Below are 25,781 nucleotides of genomic sequence, written 5' to 3'. Positions count from 1 at the left end.
GATACTTTAGTACCTGTTTCCTCCAGTATCTTCACAAGGTCCTTTGCTGTTGTTCTGAGATTGATTTGCACTTTTCGCACCAAAGTACGTTCATCTCTAGGAGACAGAACGCGTCTCCTTCCTGAGCGCTATGACGGCTGCATGGTCACATGGTGTTTATACTTGCGTACTATTGTTTCTACAGATGAACGTGGTACCTTCAGGCGTTTGAAAATTGCTCCCAAGGATGAACCAGAGTTGTGGAGGTGTACAATTTTTTTTCTGAGGTCTTGGCTGATTTCTTTTGATTTTCCCATGATGTCAAGCAAAGAGGCACTGAGTTTGAAGGTAGGCCTTGAAATACATCCACAGGTACACCTCCAATTGACTCAAATGATGTCAATTAGCCCATCAGAAGCTTCTTAAGTCATGACATAATTTTCTGGAATTTTCCAAGCTGTTTAAAGGCACAGTCAACTTAGTGTATGTAAACTTCTGACCCACTGGAATTGTGATACAGTGAAATAATCTGTCTGAAAACAATTGTTTGAAATATTACTTGTCATGCACATTAGATGTCCTAACCGACTTGCCAAAACTATAGTTTGTTTACAAGAAATTTGTGGATTGGTTGAAAAACAAGTCTTAATGACTCCAACCTAAGTGTCTGTAAACTTCCGACTTCAACTGTACATGTGGGTAGGGGTAAAAGAGACCAGGCATTCAGGATATATACTGCTCAAAAAAATAAAGGGAACACTTAAACAACACAATGTAACTCCAAGTCAATCACACTTCTGTGAAATCAAACTGTCACTTAGGAAGCAACACTGATTGACAATAAATTTCACATGCTGTTGTGCAAATGGAATAGACAACAGGTGGAAATTATAGGCAATTAGCAAGACACCCCCAATAAAGGAGTGGTTCTGCAGGTGGTAACCACAGACCACTTCTCAGTTCCTATGCTTCCTGGCTGATGTTTTGGTCACTTTTGAATGCTGGCGGTGCGTTCACTCTAGTGGTAACATGAGACGGAGTCTACAACCCACACAAGTGACTCAGGTAGTGCAGCTCATCCAGGATGGCACATCAATGTGAGCTGTGGCAAGAAGGTTTGCTGTGTCTGTCAGCGTAGTGTCCAGAGCATGGAGGCGCTACCAGGAGACAGGCCAGTACATCAGGAGACGTGGAGGAGGCCGTAGGAGGGCAACAACCCAGCAGCAGGACCGCTACCTCCGCCTTTGTGCAAGGAGGAGCAGGAGGAGCACTGCCAGAGCCCTGCAAAATGACCTCCAGCAGGCCACAAATGTGCATGTGTCTGCTCAAACGGTCAGAAACAGACTCCATGAGGGTGGTATGAGGGCCCGACGTCCACAGGTGGGGGTTGTGCTTACAGCCCAACACCGTGCAGGACGTTTGGCATTTGCCAGAGAACACAAAGATTGGCAAATTCGCCACTGGTGCCCTGTGCTCTTCACAGATGAAAGCAGGTTCACACTGAGCACAGCCGTGGAGAACGTTCTGCTGCCTGCAACATCCTCCAGCATGACCGGTTTGGCGGTGGGTCAGTCATTTCTTTGGGGGGCCGCACAGCCCTCCATGTGCTTGCCAGAGGTAGCCTGACTGCCATTAGGTACCGAGATGAGATCCTCAGACCCCTTGTGAGAACATATGCTGGTGCGGTTGGCCCTGGGTTCCTCCTAATGCAAGATAATGCTAAACCTCATGTGGCTGGAGTGTGTCAGCAGTTCCTGCAAGAGGAAGGCATTGATGCTATGGACTGGCCCGCCCGTTCCCCAGACCTGAATCCAATTGAGCACATCTGGGACATCATGTCTCGCTCCATCCACCAACGCCACGTTGCACCACAGACTGTCCAGGAGTTGGCAGATGCTTTAGTCCAGGTCTGGGAGGAGATCCCTCAGGAGACCATGCGCCACCTCATCAGGAGCATGCCCAGGTGTTGTAGGGAGGTCATACAGGCACGTGGAGGCCACACACACTACTGAGCCTCATTTTGACTTGTTTTAAGGACATTACATCAAAGTTGGATCAGCCTGTAGTGTGGTTTTCCACTTTTAATTTTGAGTGTGACTCCAAATCCAGACCTTCATGGGTTGATAAATTGGATTTCCATTGATTATTTTTGTGTGATTTTGTTGTCAGCACATTCAACTATGTAAAGAAAAAAGTGTTTAATAAGATTATTTCATTCATTCAGATTTAGGATGTGTTATTTTAGTGTTCCCTTTATTTTTTTGAGCAGTGTATAATAAACAGAGTAGCAGCAGTGTGTGTGTGCTGGAGTGTCAAGGTAGTATATGTGAGTGTGGGTAGAGTTTAGTGGGTGTGCATAGAGCCAGTGCAAGCGAGTCGGTGCAAAACGATTTAAGATAAATAAGACAAGGGTCAAAGCAAATTGTCCAGGTAGCCATTTGATTATCTCTTCAGCAGGCTTGGCTGTAGAAGCTGTTCAGGTGCCTTCAGACTTGGCGCTCTAGTACTGCTTGTAGTGTGGTAGCAGAGCGAACAATCTGTGATTTGGGTGGTAGGAGTCTTTGACAATGTTTAGGGCCTTCCTGACACAGCCTGGTATAGAGGTCCTGGATGTCAGGGAGTTCGGCTCCAGTGATGTACTGGGCCGTACGTACTTCCCTCTGTAGCACCTTGGGGTTCTTAAAGTTGGATGCCAAGCAATTGCCATACCAAGCAGTGATGCACCCAGTCAAGATGATCTCTATAGTGCAGCTGTATAACTTTTTGAGGATCTGAGGGCCATGCCAAATTTGTTCAGTTTCCTGAGTGGGAAAAGGCGTTGTCGTGCCCTCTTCACGACTGTGTTGGTGTTTTTGGACCATGATAGGTCCTTAGTGACGTAGACACAGAGGAACTTGAAGCTCTTGCCCTGCTCCATTACAGTCCACAATAAGCTTGTTTGTCTTGCCCATGGTGAGGGAGAGGTTGTCGTCCTGGCATTACACTGCCAGGTCTCTGACCTCCTCCCCGTAGGCTGTCTGAGCGTCGTCGGTGATCAGGCCTGCCACCGCCGTATCGTCTGCAAATTCAATGATGGTGTTGGAGTCGTGGGTGAACAAGAATGGACTAAGCACGCACCCCTGGGAGGCGCTGGCATTCTTAGGTACAGGGACTATGATGGTTTGCTTGAAACATGTAGGTATTACAGACTCGGTCAGAGAGAGGTTGAAAATGCCAGTGAAGATACTTGCCAGCTGGTCAGCGTGTGCTCTGAGTATGTGTCCTGGTAATCTGTATGGCTCTGCAGCCTTTAGAATGTTAACCTGTTTAAAGGTCTTACTTAGATCGGTAACGGAGAGAGTTATCATACAGTCATCCATAACAGCTGGTGCTCTCACACATGGTTCAATGTTACTTGCCTTGAAGCATGTATAGAAGTACATTGGCTCGTGTGGTAGGCTCACATCACTGGGCAGCTCTTGGCTGGGTTTCTGTTTGTATTCAGTGATAGTTTGCAAGCCCTGCCACATCTGACGAGCATCAGAGCCGGCCACAGGGCACTGTGGGGACAACGTCATTGATGCACTTATTAATGAAGCCAATGACTGGGGACTGTATCAGTCTTCTGGGAAGGCTTTCCGCCAGATGTAGGAATATTGCTGCGAGGGCTTTCTTCCATTCAACCACATGAGCATTAGCGAGGTCGGGCACTGATGTTGGGCGATTAGGCCTGGCTCGAAGTTGGCGTTCGATGGGGTTGAGGTCAGGGCTCTGTGCAGGCCAGTCAAGTTCTTCCACACCAATCTCGACAAACCCTTTCTGTATAGACCTCGATTTGTGCATTGTCATGCTGAAACAGGAAATGGCATTCCCCAAACTGTTGCCACAAAGTTGGAAGCACAGAATTGTCTAGAATGTCATTGTATGCTGCTGCGTTAAGATTTCCTTTCCTTGGAACTAAGGGGCCAAGCTCAAACCATGAAAAACAACCCCAGTGTCACAGGCTGAGGGGCGTTGCTGTAGGCCCCGGGCTGAGGGGCGTCGCTGGAGGCCCCGGGCTGAGGGGCGTCACTGGAGAGTGGGGAGACTTACAGGAGACTGGGTGCGCAGAGCAGGCACGGGGCACACTGGGCCGTGGAGGCGCACCGGAGGTCTGGAGCTTAGGGCTGGCACACCCCGTCCTGGCTGGATGGTCACTGTAGCACGGCACTGGCACAGGGCAAACTGGGCTGTGCTGGAGAATGAGGGCTGCCGTGCGTAGAGCAGGCGCAGGGTAAGCTGGGCCGAGGAGACGCACTGGAGACCAGATACGTTGTGCCGGTGCACTTCTCCCTGGCTGCCGGCCAACTCTCGCACAACAACATTGAGGAGCCCGTACCGACTTCACCGGACTGTGCGTGCGCATCACCCCGTAATGCATCGCTTGCCCCTCTGCACGCCTGCTCTGTCGTGCCCCCTCCGCCAGTACCTCCCTCTGGAATCTCGCATCAAGCTCCGTGCTTGACTCCATGACTGGCTCCGGTTTGGGGGGGCTGCTTCTCAGCCTTTTCTTGCCGTCCCAGCCGTTCCTCCCAGTATCGCTGTTCCGCCCTCGCTGACTCTATCTCCTCCGGCGGGCGGCGATACTCTCCCGGCTTTGTCCACTGTCCTGCCCCATCTAGTATCTCCTCCCAGGTCCATGACTCCAAATGCCTCCTCCCACGCTGCTTGGTCTTCTTATGGTGGGTGGTTCTGTCACAGGTGTCGAAAGGATTAGACCAAGGCGCAGCGTGTATAGTGCTCATTCTTCCTTTTCATGAAAACACTTCAAATACAAAATATCAAACGACCAACAGTTCCGTCAGGTAACAACAACTAAACGGAAAACAACCACCCACAAAACCCAAAGGAAAACAGGCTGCCTAAGTATGGCTTCCAATCAGAGACAACGAAAGACACCTGCCTCTGATTGGAAACCATACTCGGCCAAACATTAGAAAACTAGAACAAATTCCCCTAGAACAACAACAACCCCAAACCACACAAAAAAAAACCCTGCCACGCCCTGACCATACTACTATGCCAAATGACCCTTTTTACTGGTCAGGACGTGACACCCAGACCATTATTCCTCTTCCACCAAACGTTACAGTTGGCACTATGCATTCGGGCAAGTAGCGTTCTCTTGGCATCCGCCAAACCCAGATTCGTCAATTGGACTGCCATATGTCCAGCTCGTCCATTGGAATGCCAGAGTCCAATGTCGGTGAGCTTTACACCACTCCTAGAGCATGGTGGTCTTAGGCTTGGCCATGGAAACCCATTTCATGAAGCTACCGACAAACAGTTCTTGTTCTGACATTGCTTTCAGAGGCAGTTTGGAACTCGGTAGTGAGTGTTGGAACTGAGGACAGGTGATTATTTATTTTTTATTTTATTTATTTTTTATGAGTTGCACATGGCGGTACCATTCTGTGAGCTTTGTGGCTGAGCCGTTGTTGCTCCTACACGTTGCCACTTCTCAACAACACTTACAGTTGAGCGGGGCAGCTCTAGCAGGGCAGAAATTTGACAAACTGACTTGTTGGAAAGGTGGCATCCTATGGCGGTGCCACGTTGAAAGTCACTGAACTCTTCAGTAAGAATATTCTACTGAAATTATTTGTCTATGGAGATTGCATGGCCATGTAGTGTATGTTATCGCATTAATCCTGGAACTTATTCCAGTATGTGCATGCGAAACAGTCCGGTAGCTTAGCATCCGCTTCATTGGACCACTTCCTTATTAAGCGTGTCGTGGAAATTCTTACACATGGACACTCAGTAAATCTTAAATGAATCATTGTTTATTGTCAGCGAGCTGGTGTTTTTATAAAAAAAATATATTTTTATACAGATTCATTTAAATTGACTTACTGAAATCAGTTGCCGTCCCTCAATTGTTCATGGATGATGTGTCTCCTCCTGGGCAGCTCACATTAAGGGTCTGGTCTGGACGGGTCCTCGTCCTCTTTTGGTCAGACGGGAATTTCCCTCACGCTTCATAAAATGCGCCACCGGTTTTCCTCGCAGACCCTCACTGGAAAGCTCCGCAGGCAGAATCAATCATGCTGTTCGTTGACGCCAAATTGTCATGGAAATTCTTACACAGGGACACTCAGTAAATCTTAATTGAATCATTGTGTATTGTCAGCGAGCTGGAGAGGTTCCAACCAACTGAATTCACCATAGTACACATGTCAATCAGGAGCTCTCCCTGGGCAGACCCAGCAGTTGTTTTATGTACGGTTATACACAGACAAATTATATTTGTGTGATTTAGCATGATTAATTCATCATTACTGCTTTTGTTTTATTCATGTGACCGACCAATACTGTTTCATAACATGTGACAGACCAACACCTCACGAGGCTTCTCTCTAAGCTGAGACTGAGATATATTTAGTTTGTTCTCAAAACAAGGTCTGGGCGTACTGCCAAATTGCAGCTACTGATAAGAGGAGGATTTGTTCAGTCAACCACTTGCATGAACACAGAAAATGTTTTATAGAACAGCACATGAATAGAACACAGAAATTAGTTTAAGAAAAGCACAAACATTAAAATTTCCCTTACACTGGTACTTCCTGTTTTGAGTTTTTGCTTGTCAGCAGGAATCGGGAGGATAGAGTTATGGTCAAAGGGAGGGCGAGGGAGAGCATTGTATGCGTTTCTGTGTGTGGAGTAAAGGTGATCAATTAGTATAAAATAATATAATTTCACCCCCAAAATGTGCATACAATAACTCATTCATATTATTTATTTTATTCAGTCATTATTGCTCGTCTTTATCATCGGTGTTAATTATTTCAGACCCCACTGTATATACTACACAGTAAATGTGAATATTCCTGTTGACTTTGCCCTCATTGCCCTCACATATGTGTCTTGGCCATATTTTCCACAGGTATGTGTCAGACTTCTCCACCACTCTGCAGTCAATCAGGAAGAAGTGCAGGTTGGAAGACACGCCCAGTGCTGCTGTGTTCCAAGAGGACTGGACCGCCTTCCAGAACTCTGTCAGGTGGGTTTTGTGCAAACCGAAATCAAACTCTGCTGACTCTGATATTTTCCTTTGCCCATTGTAATTTCAGGACGGTTCCAACAACCATGGTTAATGTGTAACCAGGCCAGTGCAGTACAGCTCGGCTGGGCTTGGCTCAGTAGTATGAAAAGGATATAGTTGTGCATGAACTGTATTTAACTTTTTTTAATTCCCCATGTTTCCTCTGCATTGCAGAATCATTGCCACCTGTGGGGAGTTGCTGAGACAGTGTGGTGCCTATGAGCAGCAGCTGTCAAACAAGTAAGACCAACACCATCACAATTGCTGAATTCCAAATCAACCCCCAGCCCCTAGTCCGTAGCTACCTGACTCCCTGACTGATATCCATTCTTACTTCCCCCATTCTCTTGCCATGTCCTATAGGTGAAGTTTACTAAAGTACATTTTATTTAAATGTGCATTATATAGTACATGGGTCTCAACACACCTTACATTATGATCCTATAGGATCCTGGCCACGGCAGGCAAGTACCTGTCTGAGTCATACAGCCCTCTGAGCCTGGCGGGCATCCAGGAGGCCAGCTCCACGGAGAGGAAGACCAGCGGCAGGAACCCCTGGCAGGAGTACAACTACCTGCAGAGGGGCAACATGGCAGAGTACAACAGCCTGATGGAGGTCCTCTACTCCCTCAAGGTATGGATGGTGATGCTGACGGAAAATGGAGATGACTCGGCACTGTTAACTTTAATTTGTGTCTGTGTTTAGTTTTTTAGAATGGGTACAATCAGGGAGAAAATATAGTCTTGATGTTAATGACTGTCATTTTTGCTTCATTAAAGCCTTGTAATGCAATTAAGTGTGAGTATATTTTTAGGGAGTTAGGTCTGTTGTGAGGTCTGGCATGTTCAAGTTGCCATTGCTTTGTAGGAGAAGGGGACAGGTAACTCCAGTCTTCTGGCTGAGCCCCGAGTGGCTCTGACCCGTCTCAACCAGCAGGCCAATCAGCTGGCTTTCGACTCTGTCTTCCTGCAGATCAAACATCAACTGTGCCTGGTCTCCACAATGGAGGTGAGTGTGTGTGTGTGTTGTAGTGTGTGTTTATTAGAGAATGACCAGTGGATTTTTTTTAGGGCCGATGCCAATTTTTGGGGGTCAAGGAGGCCGATGGCCGATATTGAATATCATTACATTTGAATAAATGTTGGACAAAATTTCCATTAGATGCATTAATGCATACATTTTTTCATCAAACTATAAATGTGACTGGTAAAAACAATCTAACTACATAACAATATAATGGTAGTAATTGTATTTGAATGGTAAATCTCTTTATCAACTAGGTAAATTAAGATTGCATAGGCCTATTCACAATACAGGTGAATGCATATTCAATAGAAGTGTGTGCATGCATTGAGTTATTGAGCTTGTTTTGGCTCATCAGTGAAGTCTATGGTGCTACAGATGACAAACAATGTGTTTGCCTTCCACTTGGGGCTTATATTGGCCTACTGATCACTCCAGCATGTCATGCCTGTATGGAAGGACATCATATATGCACTGCTGTTAGTTTGAGAATATAAAATAACATCTATTCAATGCAAATGGGCCCAACGTAACGTCACGATTTGTGATCACGGATGCTTATGAAACTAATAAATATATATATAATTTTTTTTTTTTTTTTTGTGATCTGGAAAATATATTTTTTCAGCTGTCTAAACAACTCCGCTGCCAGGACTACATTTTAAACAACTCAATTGGCTAGTTCAACTATGTCAACTTGTTTCTACTGCTACGATTGGATAATGCGAGGCCTTAACTTCCCTTCCTTTCGCATCTCCTCACATCTCTCTCCATCGCTCAAATCACTTTGTCCTGTTTACTGCTACTATGAAAACTAGCTCAATGGCCATGACATTCGCTACCAAGCCATACATGTGTTTTAATATCTAACAAGGAGAGCGAGGGATGGCAAAAAATATATATTTACAACAGGACAATAGCCTATCACGTGAATGATGCCCAGCAATATAAACAATGCCTTTTTTTTGCGACTTGTTCGAATCATAGTCACACACCTCATGTTGCCTAGCCCATAGGCCTATATGTTTTAATAAGGTTTGTATTACAACTAAAGTGGCCAAATAACTTCCTAAAATGAAGCACATTAATCCGCTTTACAAGGGGTGTAGAGCCTAACATGCTGACCACATTTCTCGCAACGCGTGCGTGAGCGTTGCAAAATAAATGTACACAGAGAGGAGCTGGTGCATTTCAGGTAAAATAACAACCCGATGTTTATATCCTAGGACAAATTAGCTAGCTAGCTAAATTGCCATAAATGTTTGCGTATCGACCTGTCCCCAAATGAATATATTTGGTTCAGAGTTCGTTTTGATATTTCAACCTGCATGTCCTGATCGCGTCTGGTATGGATGGGCAAAATCAACATGCGCACGAGTGGTCTGGTCTGCATGTACTGGCATATATAAGCAGCACGTGAGATTCAAGTTTGGGAAAGATTGTTTTCACCATAAAGATGCACCTTTATAATAAAAGCATTACATGCATAATTGCATTTGCGGTCACTTTTGATAATGGTGTTTTCCACTAATGGAACATTGTCGCTTATAACCTACTACCATGTGCGCATTGCTGCGCTTATAATGTGAAGAAATAAACTATTAGGCTATCAACATTTTAAGCTAAACATTCTGATCTGTTGCGTCAGCCACATTGCATAAACCTTTTTTTTTATGCTAGTGTTTGTATTAATTTAGGATCTATCGCATCCCTAAACTGTCTCAGACTATGTTTGGAATATTTATTTCTTGCACAGAATAGAATAGGTCGACTTTTGTATTATGGAGGATAGTAGATTGACATAGGCTAGTGCTTTTGCTGTTCGTTAGGCCTACTCATCTTGTTGGCTGATGAAAAGTAAATGTGGACAGTTCTTCCAATTTTTTTTTTATTTAACCAGGTAGGCCAGTTGAGAACAAGTTATCATTTACAACTGCGACCTGGCCAATATAAAGCAAAGCAGTGCAACAAAAAACAACAGAGTTACACATGAGAGAAACAAAAGTACAGTCAATAACACAATCAAAAAAATCTATATACAGTGTGTGCAAATGGATTAAGGAGGTAAGGCAATAAATAGACCAATAGTAGCGAAGTAATTACAATTTAGCAAATTAACACTGGAGTGATAGATGTGCAGATGGTGATGTGCAAGAAGAAATACTGGTGTGCAAAAAAAAGTTAATAAAAACAATATGGGGATGAGGTAGGTAGTTGGATGGGCTATTTTACAGATAGGCTGTGTACAGCTGCAGCGATCAGTAAGCTGCTCAGATAGCTGATGCTTAAAGTGAGTGAGGGAAATATAAGTCTCCAGCTTCAGTGATTTTTGCAATTCATTCCAGTCATTGGCAGCAGAGAACTGGAAGGAAAGGCGGCCAAAGAGGTGTTGGCTTTGGGGATGACCAGTGAGATATACCTGCTGGAGCACGTGCTATGTGTGGGTGTTGTTATGGTGACCAGTGAGCTGAGATAAGGCCGAGCTTTACCTAGCAGAGACTAAAAGATGAATATCTTCAATATGCACCTCGGAATTGGATAAGGACACGCGCAGTTGCGTCAATCAGTGACAGAGAGCCGAGACGATTCAGATTGCGCAGCACACTTAGAGAGAAGGGCACAACGCAGAACTCCGGGCCACAAAAGACATGGATTTATTTAGGGTGGATTATAGACACAAAGGGGATGCTGCAGTGAAATTCGAGGCATTATCAAGTGCTTGTCAAATTGTGTGTGAGAGACTGATGGAGTGTGTACAGGTCTGGGCAAAAAAACTAAACAGAGCTCATGCCTTTCAAGCAACTTTTTTTCAAATCATCATTAGTCTCATGCAGCCTTACAATGTATTAAAACTCAAAACATATAGCCCCATGTTTGTAGAACAACTAAAGTTACATTAATAACTCTAAATTAAGCATATAGCAGTACCTATTTCTTTTTAACCGCTCAACACCGCTCAACACCAACATGTGCGCACTCCGTCAAATCGTTTGGAGAAAATATTTGATATTTTATTCAGCTTTGATCAATTGTATTCTTCACACTATAAAATAATGTCACGTAATTAATTATAAGCAAATCTTGTCTGCTAAATAAACTAGTGTAGCCGACAGCCATTTGGCATAGCCACATCAGGACCTAACATACTAACTGAGAGTATGCTATTCTTCTGAAATAGGCTACATTTTCTTCATATCATGCTTCTTTAGACCCATCTAAAATAAATAATGTATTTATTTATTAAGGTGTAGGCTATATTACATGGATTTATTAGACTTTTTAAATGGCTTGTAGGCTATGTGTGGAACCCAGGAGATGCTAAATGTGTTCGTTAATTAATGGTCAATTACCGTGAGACCAACAGTTATTTGCTTGACAATCGCCGGCTGATTAAATTTCGTGACCGCCACAGCCCTAAAAGTGGCAACTGCAAAGTTTGGTAGAGGAGGAATAATGGTCTGGGGCTGTTTTTCATGGTTCGGGCTAGGCCCCTTAGTTCCAGTGAAGGGAAATCTTAACCCTACAGCGTGACATTCGAGACAATTCTGTGCTTCAAACTTTGTGGCAACAGTTTGGGGAAGGCTCTTTTTCAGCATGACAATGCCCCCATGCACAAAGCGAAGTCCATACAGAAAGTGTTTGCTGAGATCGGTGTGGAAGAACTTGACTGGCCTGCACAGAGCCCTGACCTAAACCCCATCGAACACCTTTGGGAAGAATTGGAATGCCGACTGCGAGCCAGGCCTAATCGCCCAACATCGGTGCCCGACCTCACTAATGCTCTGATGGCTAACTGGAAGCAAGTCCCCGCAGCATTGTTCCAACAGCTAGTGGAATGCCTTCCCAGAAGAGTGGAGGCTGTTTGCAGCAAAGGGGGGACTAACTCCATATTAACTAACCTCCAGACGAGCTTCAATGCCATACAACTCTCCTTTCGTGGCCTCCAACTGCTCTTAAATGCTAGTAAAACTAAATGCATGCTATTCAATCGATCACTGCCCGCACCTACTCGCCCGTCCAGCATCACTACTCTGGACGGCTCTGACTTAGAATTCGTGGACAACTACAAATACCTGGGTGTCTGGTTAGACTGTAAACTCTCTTTCCAGACTCACATTAAGCATCTCCAATCCAAAATTAAATCTAGAATCGGCTTCCTATATCGCAACAAAGCATCCTTCACTCATGCTGCCAAACATACCCTCGTAAAACTGACCATCCTACCGATCCTCGACTTCGGCGATGTCATCTATAAAATAGCCTCCAACACTCTACTCAACAAATTGTATGCAGTCTATCACAGTGCCAACTGTTTTGTCACCAAAGCCCCATACATTACCACCACTGCGACCTGTACGCTCTCATTGGTTGGCCCTCGCTTCATACTCATCGCCAAACCCACTGGCTACAGGTTATCTACAAGTCTCTGCTAGGTAAAGCCCCGCCTTCTCAGCTCACTGGTCACCATAGCAGCACCCACTCGTAGCATGCGCTCCAGCAGGTATATCTCACTGGTCACCCCCAAAGCCAATTCCTGCTTTGGTCGCCTTTCCTTCCAGTTTTCTGCTGCCAATGACTGGAATGAACTGCAAAAATCACTGAAGCTGGAGATTCGTATCTCCCTCACTAGCTTTAAGCACCAGCTGTCAGAGCAGCTCACAGATCACTGCACCTGTACATAGCCCATCTGTAAACATCCCATCTATCTACCTCTTCCCCATGCTGTATTTATTTATTCATCTTGCTCCTTTGCACCCCAGTATCTCTACTTGCACATTCATCTTCTGCACATCTACCATTCCAGTGTTTAATTGGTATATTGTAATTACTTCGCCATCATGGCCTATTTACTGCCTTAAAAACTTCTTATGGATACGTGGGACGGTAGCGTCCCACCTGGCCAACATCCGGTGAAATGGCAGAGCGCCAAATTCAAATTAAATTACTATAAATATTAAACTTTCATGCAATCACAAGTGCAATACATCAAAATAAAGCTTAACTTGTTGTTAATGCCCATGATTTTGGAATGAGATGTTCAGCCAGCAGGTGTCCACATAGCTATACTACTTTACCAAAACTATCTGCTTAGCTAGCTTGCTTATTGCATGCATTTCCGGGCACATCGACACAAGCCTTATTATTAGTGAAATAACTAAACTAATATTTGCAACAGGAGTTTGGTTTTGGTCACTGTCAATTCATCCATTTCTCAATACTGCACCTTTCTGTTGGAGAATGAGCTAGCCTGTTAGGGATAGGGGGCAGTATTTACACGGCCGGATAAAAAACGTACCCGATTTAATCTGGTTATTACTACTGCCCAGAAACTAGAATATGCATATAATTATTGGCTTTGGATAGAAAACACCCTAAAGTTTCTAAAACTGTTTGAATGGTGTCTGTGAGTATAACAGAACTCATATGGCAGGCAAAAACCGGAGAAGATTCCTTACAGGAAGTGGCCTGTCTGACAATTTCTTGGGCTTCTTGACTCTCTTTATTGAAAACTTAGGATCTATGCTGTAACGTGACACTTCCTACGGCTCCCATAGGCTCTCAGAAGGCGGGAAAAAGCTGAATGATGTCTTTGCAGCCCCTGGCTGAAAAACATTAGCGCCTTTGGTAAGTGGTCTATCAGAGGACAATGAGACTGAGGCGCGTGCACAAGGCGACCCCATGTTTTTATTTTCTCTCTCTTTGAACGTAAACAGGGTTTCCCGGTTGGAATATTATCGCTTTTTTACGAGAAAAATGGCATAAAAATTGATTTTAGACAGCGGTTGACATGCTTCGAAGTACAGTAATGGAATATTTTGAATTTTTTTGTCACGAAACGCGTCGGGCGTTTCTAGTTTCTGGGCAGGAGTAATAATCAGATTAAATCGGGTACGTTTTTTATCCGGCCGTGAAAATACTGCCCCCTATCCCTAACAGGTTAACGAGAGTCTTGTCTTTAAAATGGTGTAAAATAGTCATATGTTTGAGAAATTGAAGTAATAGCATTTCTAAGGTATTTGAATAACGCGCCACGGGATTCCACTGGCTGTTGAGTAGGTGGGACGATTTCGTCCCACCTACCCTAGAGAGGCTAGCTTGCGGCTGCTGATTTTCCCAGCTTGACAGTCCTTGGCATTGTGCAGTGCTTGTGGCTCAAGCAGTGAGTGGTGGCTGGCATAGCAGCAGCTTTGCTATGTAGAGGGACTATCGGCAAAGCTAGTATCGGCTCGGACGATTATCGGTTGTTCTCTAGCGTGTACTAGTGTGTGAGTGTGTGTGCAGTCAGAGTGAGTCTTGTTTCTGTATGTAAATGTATGGCTTCTGCAGTGGGAAGAAAAAGTATGTGAACCCTTTAGAATTACCTGGATTTCTGCATAAATTGGTCATAACATTTTATCTGATCTTCATCTAAGTCACAACAATAGACAAACACAATCTGCTTAAACTAATAACACACAAACTATTATAATTGTGCATGTCTTTATTGAACACACCGTGTAAACATTCACAGTGCAGGTTGGAAAAAGTATGTGAACCCTTGGATTTAACAACAGGTTGACCGTCCTTTGGCAGCAATAACCTTAACCAAACGTTTTCTGTAGTTGCAGATCAGACCTGCACAACGGTAAGGAGGCATTTTGGACCATTCCTCTTTACAAATCTGTTTCAGTTCAGCAATATTCCTGGGATGTCTGGTGTGAACCGCTCGAAGTCATGCCACAGCATGTAAATCGGGTTGAGGTCAGGACTGACTGGGCCACTCCAGAAGGCGTATTTTCTTCTGTTCAAGCCATTCTGTTGATTTACTTCTGTCTTTTGGGTTGTTGTCCTGTTGCATCACCTAACTTCTGTTGTGCATCAATTGGTGGACAGAGCCTTACATTCTCCTGCAAAATGTTGTGATAAACTTGGGAATTCATTTTTCCATTGCAGGCTGTCCCTCCACCATAGTTTACATTTGGGATGAGGTTTTGATGTTGGTGTGCCGTTCTGTGTTCCTTCCAAACAACACAACTTTAGTTTCATCTATCCACAGAATATTTCGGAACATCCAGGTGTTATTTTGCAAACTTCTGATGTGCAGCAATGTTTTTTTTTTTTTGGACAGCAGTGGCTTCTTCCATGGTGTCCTTCCATGAACACCATTCTTGTTCAGTGTGTTACGTATTGTACACTCGTCAACAGAGATGTTAGCATCTTCCCAGAGATTTCTGTAAGTCTTCAGCTGACACTAGGATTCTTCTTAACCTCTTTGAGCAGTCATCTTTGCAGGTCGGCCACTCCTAGCGAGAGTAGCAACAGTGCTGAAATTTCTCCATTTATAGACAATTTGTCTTACCGTGAACTGACTTTTAAAGATACTTTAGTTACCCTTTCCAGCTTCATGCAAGGCAACAATTCTTAATCTTATGTCTTCTGAGATCTCTTTTGTTCGAGGCATGGTTCACATCAGGCAATGCTTCTTGTGAATAGCAAACTGACATTTTGTGAGTTTTTTTTATGGGGCAGGCCAGCTCTAACCAAAATCTCTAATCTCGTGTCATTGATTCGACTCCAGGTTAGTTGACTCCTGACTCCAATTAGCTTTTGGAGAAATGATTCGCCTAGGGGTTCACATACTTTTTCCAACCTAAACTGTGAATGTTTAAATGATGTACTCAATATAGACAAGAAAAATACAATAATTTGTGTGTTATTAGTTTAAGCACACTGTGTTTGTCTATTGTTGTGACTTAGATGAAGATCAGATCAAATTTATGCAGAACTCCAGGTAATTCCAAAGGGTTCACATACTTTTTCTTGCCACTGTATGTTCCATCTTGTACCATGGCTGTTATCAGAGCCGAGATGCAGGAGGCTTTGGAGAGAGCTATGCTGAAGACCTGCCTACCTTCAGCTTGTCCCCACAGGAGTACATCACCAATGTAAGTTTTTCCTGCTATGGGCTCAACATCTACAGGCTAATTCAAGTAATTTTTTATATGTATTGTTATGACTCTCTCGCCTTGATGAGGATCACAGGTGACAGATAGCTAGACCCCCCCCCCCACAGAATAGGAGAGGGGGGAGTTGGGCCGGTTTTATGACTTAATAGCTGGTCATAAATAGTTGGCACAAACTCTCCCTCTGGCTCTCTAGTATGGGGAGGCAAAAATCTCTTTGTTCCAGAGACTTTTGCCGCCAAAACCTTTTTTTTCTCCAAGAGAATGAACTTTGGAACAATATTCATAAGATAGGAATGGTCTGTGGGGATTTAAAGAATAATTCTGTCATGTTGCTTCTCATTTTGTGATGTCATTAAAAACTATATAACGGAAATACTGTAACTTAGGAAGTAAACACATTCTAGCTGTAAAGTTTCCATCCAATAGGATGTTTATACAAAATGAAGAACGATGAAACTATTTCTGAAAAGATAGAAATGTGATTTTAATCTTCTAATGAGAATGGTTTTCATGTCCCTTGCACACTAAGCCACGCCCCTAATGAGGTCAGAAGAGCATGTCAGTGTGATGGAACCGCCTTTCTGATCAGAGTGTTCAAAGGACTCACTAAGAATTAACATAGCAGACCAAAACATGCCTAGTTGCTGCTGACGTGTAAAGTGGTCGGGAGCCTGAACCTGAATAATCAACCTTGAGACCACTAGAAGACCAGCCTGACGGACAGCGTGAGCTGAACATTACTAATGGTTAAAACTACAAGACCAGACAGCGTGGTGAGACCCGTACATTGCAGGGTTACTACTGGCGTGTAAAGTGGTCGGGTGCTGTACCCTGAATAATCAACCATTGATAACAAAAGACGTGAGACGTTAGTCTACACGTTGAAATGGTGAGAATCTGGAGCTCTCAACCTCAACACTAGAAGAGAAGATAACCTCACCTAGGAGACCAGAAACATTCACAGTCTGCAGCTGTGCATGTAAAAGTGCTCTAAGAACTTTGACTAAAGACACAAGTTGGGAAGGAGAATCCCCACAGACCATTGGTACATCTGAAGTATCTGTCTAACAAGCACTCCACTACCAGAGAAGCTCTACAAAGATGGACATTGTGACCTCTGGTGGACCACCATAGCCTTACCTATAGCCACTACCCATAGACGGATCGATTGGTTTCAATGGATAGATGACGATCAGGGACAGCTATGTGTAAATATATATTGCATTTCTAATCCGAATGAGCGGTGGTTAGGGTGCTAAGTATTAATATTTCTGTGAGTGTAGCTTCCAAATGTATCCAAGTGTACCCCTCCCTCTCCATATGTGTAACAAGCTGTCATATCTTGTCAGTCCTCTAGGGACTTTTATCTCATTTATGTGTATTCTGTGTTATTTAATTAGTAAATAAATAAATGATTAAATCAAATACTGGATATTCAGAAGGGCTAGGGTTCTTGCAGATCCAAGGATTATGCGATGTTCAGAATGAGACTGAGGTAATAATGATTAATAAGTGACTGTTATTGATGTAAGAGATATCTATACATCTTTAGTTTAAGTCGGGAGATAGTAACTCGTTAAACAACTTTTCCCGTGGTGCCCCAAATTCCTAATGAGTTCATTGATTAATTTAATCGAGTAACAATTGAACATAGTTAGTTGATACAATAAATAAGTAATCAGATTAATGATTGTCATGTCACGATAGTATTATGTAATACATAGCCTGTCTTTAGAAAACTATACTGTGTTTTTCTATTGGAAATGTTCACAGTTAGTGTTACTATAGTACCATGAATGTTCAGGCTAGCAGACATGAGTGTGTTAAGGTGGCTAACTGCCTGTGTTTCTCCCTGACAGATAGGACAGTACATCATGTCTCTGCCGCTCCACTTGGAGCCCTTTGTGACGCAAGAGGACCCGGCACTGGAATTGGCTCTGCATGCAGGCAAACTGCCCTTCCCTCCTGAGCAAGGTGACTGTCTCTCCTCTTCTCTCTCCCTCGGTTTCTCCCTCCATCTGTCTTTCAAATTGTGTTTTCTACATTGGATAAAAGTAGAGACTCGGAGCTAGAAAATGGTATATCATACACTGCATTTGAGGAATAATAGGAAAGTAATTCTGCTTTGAAAGTTGATCAACTTGTAAACTCCCTTTTGAGAAAATTGCCTTTTGAATGCTTTGGTGTCTAGAGAAGAGCTTCTTTGTCTACACCCATTCAGCATCATTCACACACTTTTAAACTTTAGCACCACCCATCTCGTTTCACTCTCGGAGCGTTCAGAGCGCACAGTTGACGCTATGGCCGATTATTTGTTTACCTCTGGATAACATGAAAACAGCCTAACCAGCTCTGCTGGCAACAATTTCATTATGCTTTTTTGCAGACGTTTACTGACACCGGCCATATTCAATGGGTGCTGTACACGTCACATAACGAGCCAGCCAGCTAACGTTAGCTATTGAAACAACAATGAACACAGTGCCAAAGATGCCACACTGCTGGGAGCTAACCAACCAGGTTCAATGTTAGCTAGCGAACATTAGGCTCTAACTAGAAAGGCAAACGGCTCTGGGATACGAATAATAACGTCAGCTAAGGAGCCAGCCAGCTAACGTTAGCTAGCTAGCTAACAGTACACTTTAGCTTGAAATAAAACCACTTTCTGTCAAAATATAAATGTGTAACATCTGTAGCTAGCTATCTTACCTGTATACATCATCATGCATGATGGATGCGTTTCCCTGTCAGGAATGCCATACCACGGTTTCTCTTAGTATGAAGATGTAATCCGGAGACAGGTGTTTTCTCAATCTCTTTAACTATCATACTCAAATTCCACTGATTTCAAAACTTGATCCTCCAGTAAGCATTTCACTGTAAACCTGTTGTATTCGACTCATGTGACAAATAACATTTGATTTGAGGTGATGACCTTCCGGAGCTGGACAACACGGCAGACTACTGGCTGGGCTCTATCGCCAGGGCGACGATGCAGACGTACTGTGACGCCATCCTGCTCATCCCAGAGCTCACGGCCCACTCTACCAAACAGCTGGCCACCGACATTGGTACCTGACCACCGTCACTTACCTACAAAATGTGCTTGATAGATCTAGAACTAGGGAACTATGTTGTACATGGAGCAAACATGTTTATAAGTATGTCATTGCTTCTTGTGTGCTGTTTGATCATCTGAAGTTGGCTGTGGGTTTTTATCTAGACTCATAACATTTTCAGACGATTTAACGTAAACCAAGAAGCAATACATACTTATACACACATTGGTTGTAAGTATGAAGTTATTTGTAACTACACTGATGTTGCTAGTAATCGAGCATCATCAAGTATTCCAATGTCCTACTTGCCAAAGCATCAATAAGTTTATCAGTAAGCTTTGCAGGTACACTCTACGTCTATTTGTATTCTCGGAAACTCACAACTAAACTGTTGCGTAATTGCATCATATGCTCGATTAAGTTCAGGGGGGACATGTTAGAGAAAGGTACGAACATGACTTGTGAAGTCTCCACCCCCCTTCAAGTCTATAGGATGTTCCCCTCCCTTTCAGAAATTCGAAAGATGCGAGCACCGGAAAAGAAATCTGCAAACTGTTCCTCGTTGTCGTCACATCCCACAATCATCTGTTGACAGACGCTACGATACCATTTATGTTACGTCTCCACAAGAGATGAATTGGTAATTATATAGTAGTAATGTAGTAATTAATAGGTAATAATATACAGTGCCTTCAAAGTAGTCACAACTTTACTTTTTTCAAAAAAATGTGTTACAGCCTCAATTTTAAAATAGATTAAATTGAGATTTTGTTTGTCACTGGCCTGCACACAATGCCCCATAATGTCAGTGGAATTATGTTTTGGGACATTTTTACAAATTAATTAAAAATTACAATCTGAAATGTCTTGAATCAATACGAATGCAACCCCTTTGTTATGGCAAACCTAAATAAGTTCAGGATTAAAAATGTGCCCTAAATAAGTTCAGGAGTAAAAATGTGCTTAAGAGCAGTGTGTGAGGTTGTAAGTAACAAGAACATTTCCCAGGACATAGACATATCTGATATTGGCAGAAAGCTTAAATTCTTGTTAATCTAACTGCGCAGTCCAATTTACAGTAGCTATTGCAGTGAAAGAATACCATGCTGTTGTTTGAGGAGAGTGCACATTTTTTAACAAAGTTTATTAATAAACAAATTAGGCACATTTGGGCAGTCTTGATACATTTTGAACATAAATGCAATGGTTCATTGATCAGTCTAAAAGTTTTTACATACACTGCTGCCATCTGGTGGCCAAAATATAAATTGCACCTAGATTCCTAAGTCATATAAGATAAAGTAAAACAAAAAAAAACATTGTTTTTTTCTTTGTATTATCTTTTACCTAATGTACATTAATTTCGCATTTCCACAAACTTCAAAGTGTTTTCTTTCAAATGGTATCAAGAATATGCATATCCTTTGCCTCAGGTCCTGAGCTACAGGCAGTTAGATTTGGGCATGTCATTTTCGGCGAAAATTGAAAAAAAGGGTCCGATCTTTTTAACAAGTCACATAATAAGTTGCATGGACTCATTTTTTGTGCGATCATAGTGTTTAACATAATTTTTTTCTGTACCCCACACAAGGTATGTAAGGTTCCTCAGTCATGCAGAGAATTTCAAACACAGATTCAACCCCAAAGACCAGGGAGGTTTTCCAATGCTTCGCAAAGAAGGGCACCTAATGGTAGATGTGTACAACAACAAAAAACAGACATTGAATATCCCTTTGAGCATGGTGAAGTTATTAATTACACTTTGGATTGTGTATCAATACACTCAGTCACTACAAAGATACAGGCATCCTTCCTAACTCAGTTGCTGGTGAGGAAAGAAACTGCTCAGGGATTTCACCATGAGGCCAATGCTGACTTTAGAATAGTTAGAGTTTAATGGCTGTGATAAGAGGAAACTGAGGATGGATCAACAACATTGTAGTTACTCCAAAATACTAACCTAATTGACAGAGTGAAAATAAGGATGCCTGTACAGAATACAAATATTCCAAAACATGCATCCTGTTTGCAACAAGGCATTAAAGTGAAACTTAAACATTTTTGGCAAATCTAACTTTTTGTCAATACAAAGTGTTATGTTTGGGGCAAATCCAATACAACACATTACTGAGTATCACTCAACATATTTTCAAGCATAGTGGTGGCTGCGTCATGTTATGGGTATGCTTGTAATCGTTAAGGACTGGGTAGTTTTTCAGTATAAAAAAGATAGGGAATGGCACTAAGCACAGGCAAAATCCTAGAAGAAACCTGGTTCAGTCTGCTTTCCACCAGACACTCGGTGATGAATTCACCTTTCAGCAGAACAATAACCTTAAAACACAAGGCCAAATCTACACTGGAGTTGCTGTTAATACTTTCTGAAGGCACTAGTATGTCCATACTGTGTTTTTAGTGTGTCTGTAACAGTGTTGGTCTTCTTCTAACTCCCCACAGACTATCTGAGCAACGTGATGGATGCTTTGGGCTTGCAGCCCTCCAGGACCCTGCAGCAGATAGTGACCCTGCTGAGGGCCAAGCCAGAGGAGTACAGACTGACAGCCAAACTGCTACCCCGTAGACTGGTGTCCACCATCGCTGCCCTGAGGGGGCTGGACCACTGACCACGGTCACACTCTAAACAGGTAATGGACTATGGACAAGAATTTGCTCTTTTGCTAACTCTGGCACATTGACATTTATATGAACACGGAAATGTTGATTTAATGTGCACTGTCCCTGTCACATAAGTCAAACATTAGAAATATAGGGCCCAGAGTTCTCTCACCCTAACACAAATACGTTGTTTCCTTCCTGACCTGTGTTGGTCAGACATATCTTGTGTTTACACCTGACTAAAAAAACTAATCCCGTGTCAAAGAATGTAGATGAAAAACAATCAAATGACAAACATTATACTAAGTATAAATATGGATTTATGTAATGTAACAATCACATAAACAATCTGTTTCCCTTTCTGTAGATATGATAACTAGAATCTGGAGTCGGGACCCCTGGTATGGCAGAAACCTGAAGTCTCCATTTAGGGATATTTCCATCATGAAATGGCTATAAGCAACATCTGGTTATCAAATATTTAAACTGCTTTGGCATCATACTGTTTATGTTGTCTTTTTTTATATTGCTTTCTATTATGGCTAATTTCTGGAAATCAGGGTAGAAATGGTTTTGCTTATTTGTAATGTACTGGAATCTGTCCACTAATTTAATAAACGTCTGGCCTCTTTTTCTTCAACTCTTTGATAATGAAGTTAATTGAAGATTCAAATTAAATGTCTGATTGAAAAGATACCTTTTTTATTTTTAGAACCAAATCTCTATGTGTGATGTTAATGTCATGTTATAGAAGGGTTCAGACACCTCTTTTGTGATTTAACTTGTGTAGTATGGGGCCCTGAAAAAATATGAACAAAGGCAACAACAAAAAAAGACCCAAATACGTCCTTTTCGAAACAGCAAAGCTCTGTTTAGTGATGCAGGTTGTTAGATGTTGTACACATGAAACTGTTATTCCGAACTTTATCCGCAACATTATATAAAAAAAAATGTGCGACTCGAGCAATACCTCTGTCCATTCCAATGTGAAGGAAACACTTGAGTAAATGAGGGGTACAAAGTATACTGAACAAAAATATGAACGCAACATGCAACAATTTCAAAGATTTTACTGAGTGACAGTTCATGTAAGGAAGTCAATCAGTTGAAATAAATGTATTAGCCCCTAATCTATGGATTTCACATGACTGGGACAGATATTTTAAGAAGTTAGGGGCGTGGATCAGAAAACCAGTCAGTATCTGGTGTGACCACCATTTGTCTCATGCTGCATGACTTCTCCTTCACATAGCGTTGATAAGGCTGTTGATTGTGGCCTGTGGAATGTTGTCCCACTCTTCAATGGCTGCGCGAAGTTGCTGGATATTGGCGGGAACTGGAACACGCTGTCATACACGTCGATCCAGAGCATCCCAAACATGCTCAATGGGTGACATGTCTGGTGCATATGCAGGCCATGGAAGAACTGGGACATTATCAGCTTCCAGGAATTGTGTATAGATCCTTGCGACATGGTGCCGTGCGTTATGTTGAAACATGAGGTGATGGTGGCAGATGAATGGCATGACAATGGGCCTCAGGATCCCATCACGGTACCTCTGCATTCAAATTGACATTGATAAAATGCAATTGTGTTCGTTGTCCATAGCTTATGCCTTCCCATACCATAATCCCACCGCTAACATAGGGCACTCTGTTCACAACGTTGACATCAGCAAACCGCTCGCCCACACTATACCATACACGTGGTCTGCGTTTGTAAGGCCGATTGGACATACTGCCAAATTTTAAAAAAGGACGTTGGAGGCAGCTTATGGTAGAGAAATTCAAATTAAATTATCTGCAAACAGCTCTGGTGGACATACCTGCAGTCAGCATTGCAATTGCACGCTCCATCATCTTGAGACATCTGTGGCATTGTGCACATTTTGTATAATGATCTTGCTATTTAATCAGCTTCTTGATATTCCACACCTGTCAGGTGGATGGATTATCTTGGCGAAGGAGAAATGCTTACTAACAGGGATATAAACAAATTTGTGAACAAAATTTGAGAGAAATAAGTATTTTGTGGGTATGGAAAAATTCTGGGATCAACACTTTACATGTTGTGTTTATTGAAAGCATGGGGTGCTTCCACACAGGTAGTTCCAGACAATTGTAGAATCTATGCCAAGGTGAATTGAAGCTGTTCTGGTGGCTCTTGGTGGCCCAACACCCTATTAAGACACTTTATGTAAGTGTCTCCTTTAATTTGTCAGTTTTCTGTAGCAGCAGGCTACACAGAGAATGGAACAGCTGGATAGGTGAAAGGGCTAACGTTGCGGATAAAGTTCGTTTTTATTTAGTTTTTATTTATTTGTAATAATGACAATTACAACAATACTGAATGAACACTTATTTTAACTTAATATAATAATATAATGCATAAATACTATCAATTTAGCATCAAATAAATAATGAAACATGTTCAATTTGGTTTAAATAATGCAAAAACAAAGTGTTGGAGAAGAAAGTAAAAGTGCATTATGTGCCATGTAAGAAGGCTAACGTTTAAGTTCCTTGCTCAGAACATGAGAACATATGAAAGCTGGTGGTTCCTTTTAACATGAGTCTTCAATATTCCCCGGTAAGAAGTTTTAGGTTGTAGTTATTATAGGACTATTTCTCTCTATACGATTTGTATTTAGCGTTACCCATGTAGAGCAAGGGGAACAACCACTCCCAAGTCTCAGCGAGTGATGTTTGAAACACTATTAGCGCGCACCCCGCTAACTAGCTAGCCATTTCACATTGGTTAAACCAGCCTAATCTCGGGGGGTGAAGTCATAAACAGCACAATGCTTGAAGAATTGCGAAGAGCTGCTAGCAAACGCACGAAGGTGCTGTTTGAATGAATGCTTACGAGCCTGCCGCTGCCTACCATCGCTCAGTCTGACTGCTCTATCAAATATCAAATCATAGACTTAATTATAACATAATAACACACAGAAATACAAGCCTTTGGTCATTAATATGGTCGAATCCGGAAACGATAATTTCGAAAACGAAACGTTTATTATTTCAGTGAAATACGGAACCGTTCTGTATTTGATCTAACGGGTAGCATCCCTAAGTCTAAATATTCCGGTTACATTGCACAACCATCAATGTTATGTTATAATTATGTACAATTCTGGCAAATTAATTACGGCCTTTGTTAGGAATAAATGGACTTCACACAGTTCGCAATGGACCAGTCGGCGCAAACTGCTGTATATACCCTGACTGCTTGCACGGAACGGAAGAGAAGTGACACAACGTCACTTCCCTAGTTATAAGAAATTCATGTTAGCAGGCAATATTAACTAAATATGCAGGTTTAAAAATATATACTTGTGTATTGATTTTAAAGAAAGGCATTGATATTTAAATAAAGGTGTACATTTTTTTTTTAAATGGCAAATTGGTGTCCAAAAATACCGATTACCGATTGTTATAACTTGAAATCGGCCCTAATTAATCGGCCATTCCGATGAATCGGTCAACCTCTAGTGTGAACACTCTACAAGGTGTCAAAACTGTTCCAAAAGGATGCTGGCCCATGTTGACTCCAATGCCTCCCACAGTTGTGTCAAGTTGGCTGGATGTCCTTTGGGTGGTGGACCATTCTTGTCTAACAGCCTTGGTTTCTCAAATGATTGCCTCGTCTGGTTTACCAACTACTTCTCTGATAGAGTTCAGTGTGTCAAATCAGAGGGCCTGTTGTCCGGCCATCTGGCAGTCTCTATGGGTGTGACACCGGGTTCAATTCTCGGGCCGACTCTTCTCTGTATACATCAATGATGTTGCTCTTGCTGCTGTTGATTCTCTGATCCACCTCTATGCAGACGACACCATTCTGTATACTTCTGGCCCCTCTTTGGACACTGTGTTAACTAACCTCCAGACGAGCTTCAATGCCATACAACTCTCCTTCCGTGGCCTCCAACTGCTCTTAAACGCAGGTAAAACTAAATGCATGCTATTCAATCGATCACTGCCCGCACCTACTCGCCCGTCCAGCATCACTACTCTGGACGGCTCTGACTTAGAATACGTGGACAACTACAAATACCTGGGTGTCTGGTTAGACTGTAAACTCTCCTTCCAGA

At 42.6% G+C, this 25,781-nt stretch overlaps 1 protein-coding gene across 2 annotated transcripts in view; it reads left to right on the top strand.

Moving 5' to 3' along the window:
• Nucleotides 1-22,327, top strand: part of LOC115200966 (conserved oligomeric Golgi complex subunit 7) — a 42,253-nt gene extending 19,926 nt beyond the window's left edge. Inside the window, exons 11-19 of one of the 2 annotated variants that reach the window (XM_029764131.1) lie at nt 6,884-7,000; nt 7,217-7,282; nt 7,490-7,676; nt 7,911-8,051; nt 15,908-15,991; nt 17,872-17,986; nt 18,940-19,083; nt 21,529-21,716; nt 22,055-22,327. In XM_029764131.1, the coding sequence (XP_029619991.1) occupies nt 6,884-7,000; nt 7,217-7,282; nt 7,490-7,676; nt 7,911-8,051; nt 15,908-15,991; nt 17,872-17,986; nt 18,940-19,083; nt 21,529-21,695 (1,021 nt within the window). In that variant the 3' untranslated portion in view covers nt 21,696-21,716; nt 22,055-22,327. Of the gene's footprint in view, nt 1-6,883; nt 7,001-7,216; nt 7,283-7,489; nt 7,677-7,910; nt 8,052-15,907; nt 15,992-17,871; nt 17,987-18,939; nt 19,084-19,583; nt 19,712-21,528; nt 21,717-22,054 lie in introns of those variants that run through there. The other variant, XM_029764132.1, reaches the window with a different exon arrangement.
• The last annotated feature ends 3,454 nt before the right edge of the window (nt 22,328-25,781 follow it).

The sequence above is a fragment of the Salmo trutta genome, chromosome 10 (genome assembly GCF_901001165.1).
Source record: "Salmo trutta chromosome 10, fSalTru1.1, whole genome shotgun sequence".
Lineage (NCBI taxonomy): Eukaryota > Metazoa > Chordata > Actinopteri > Salmoniformes > Salmonidae > Salmo > Salmo trutta.
This window is presented reverse-complemented; position numbering and strand designations above follow the sequence as displayed.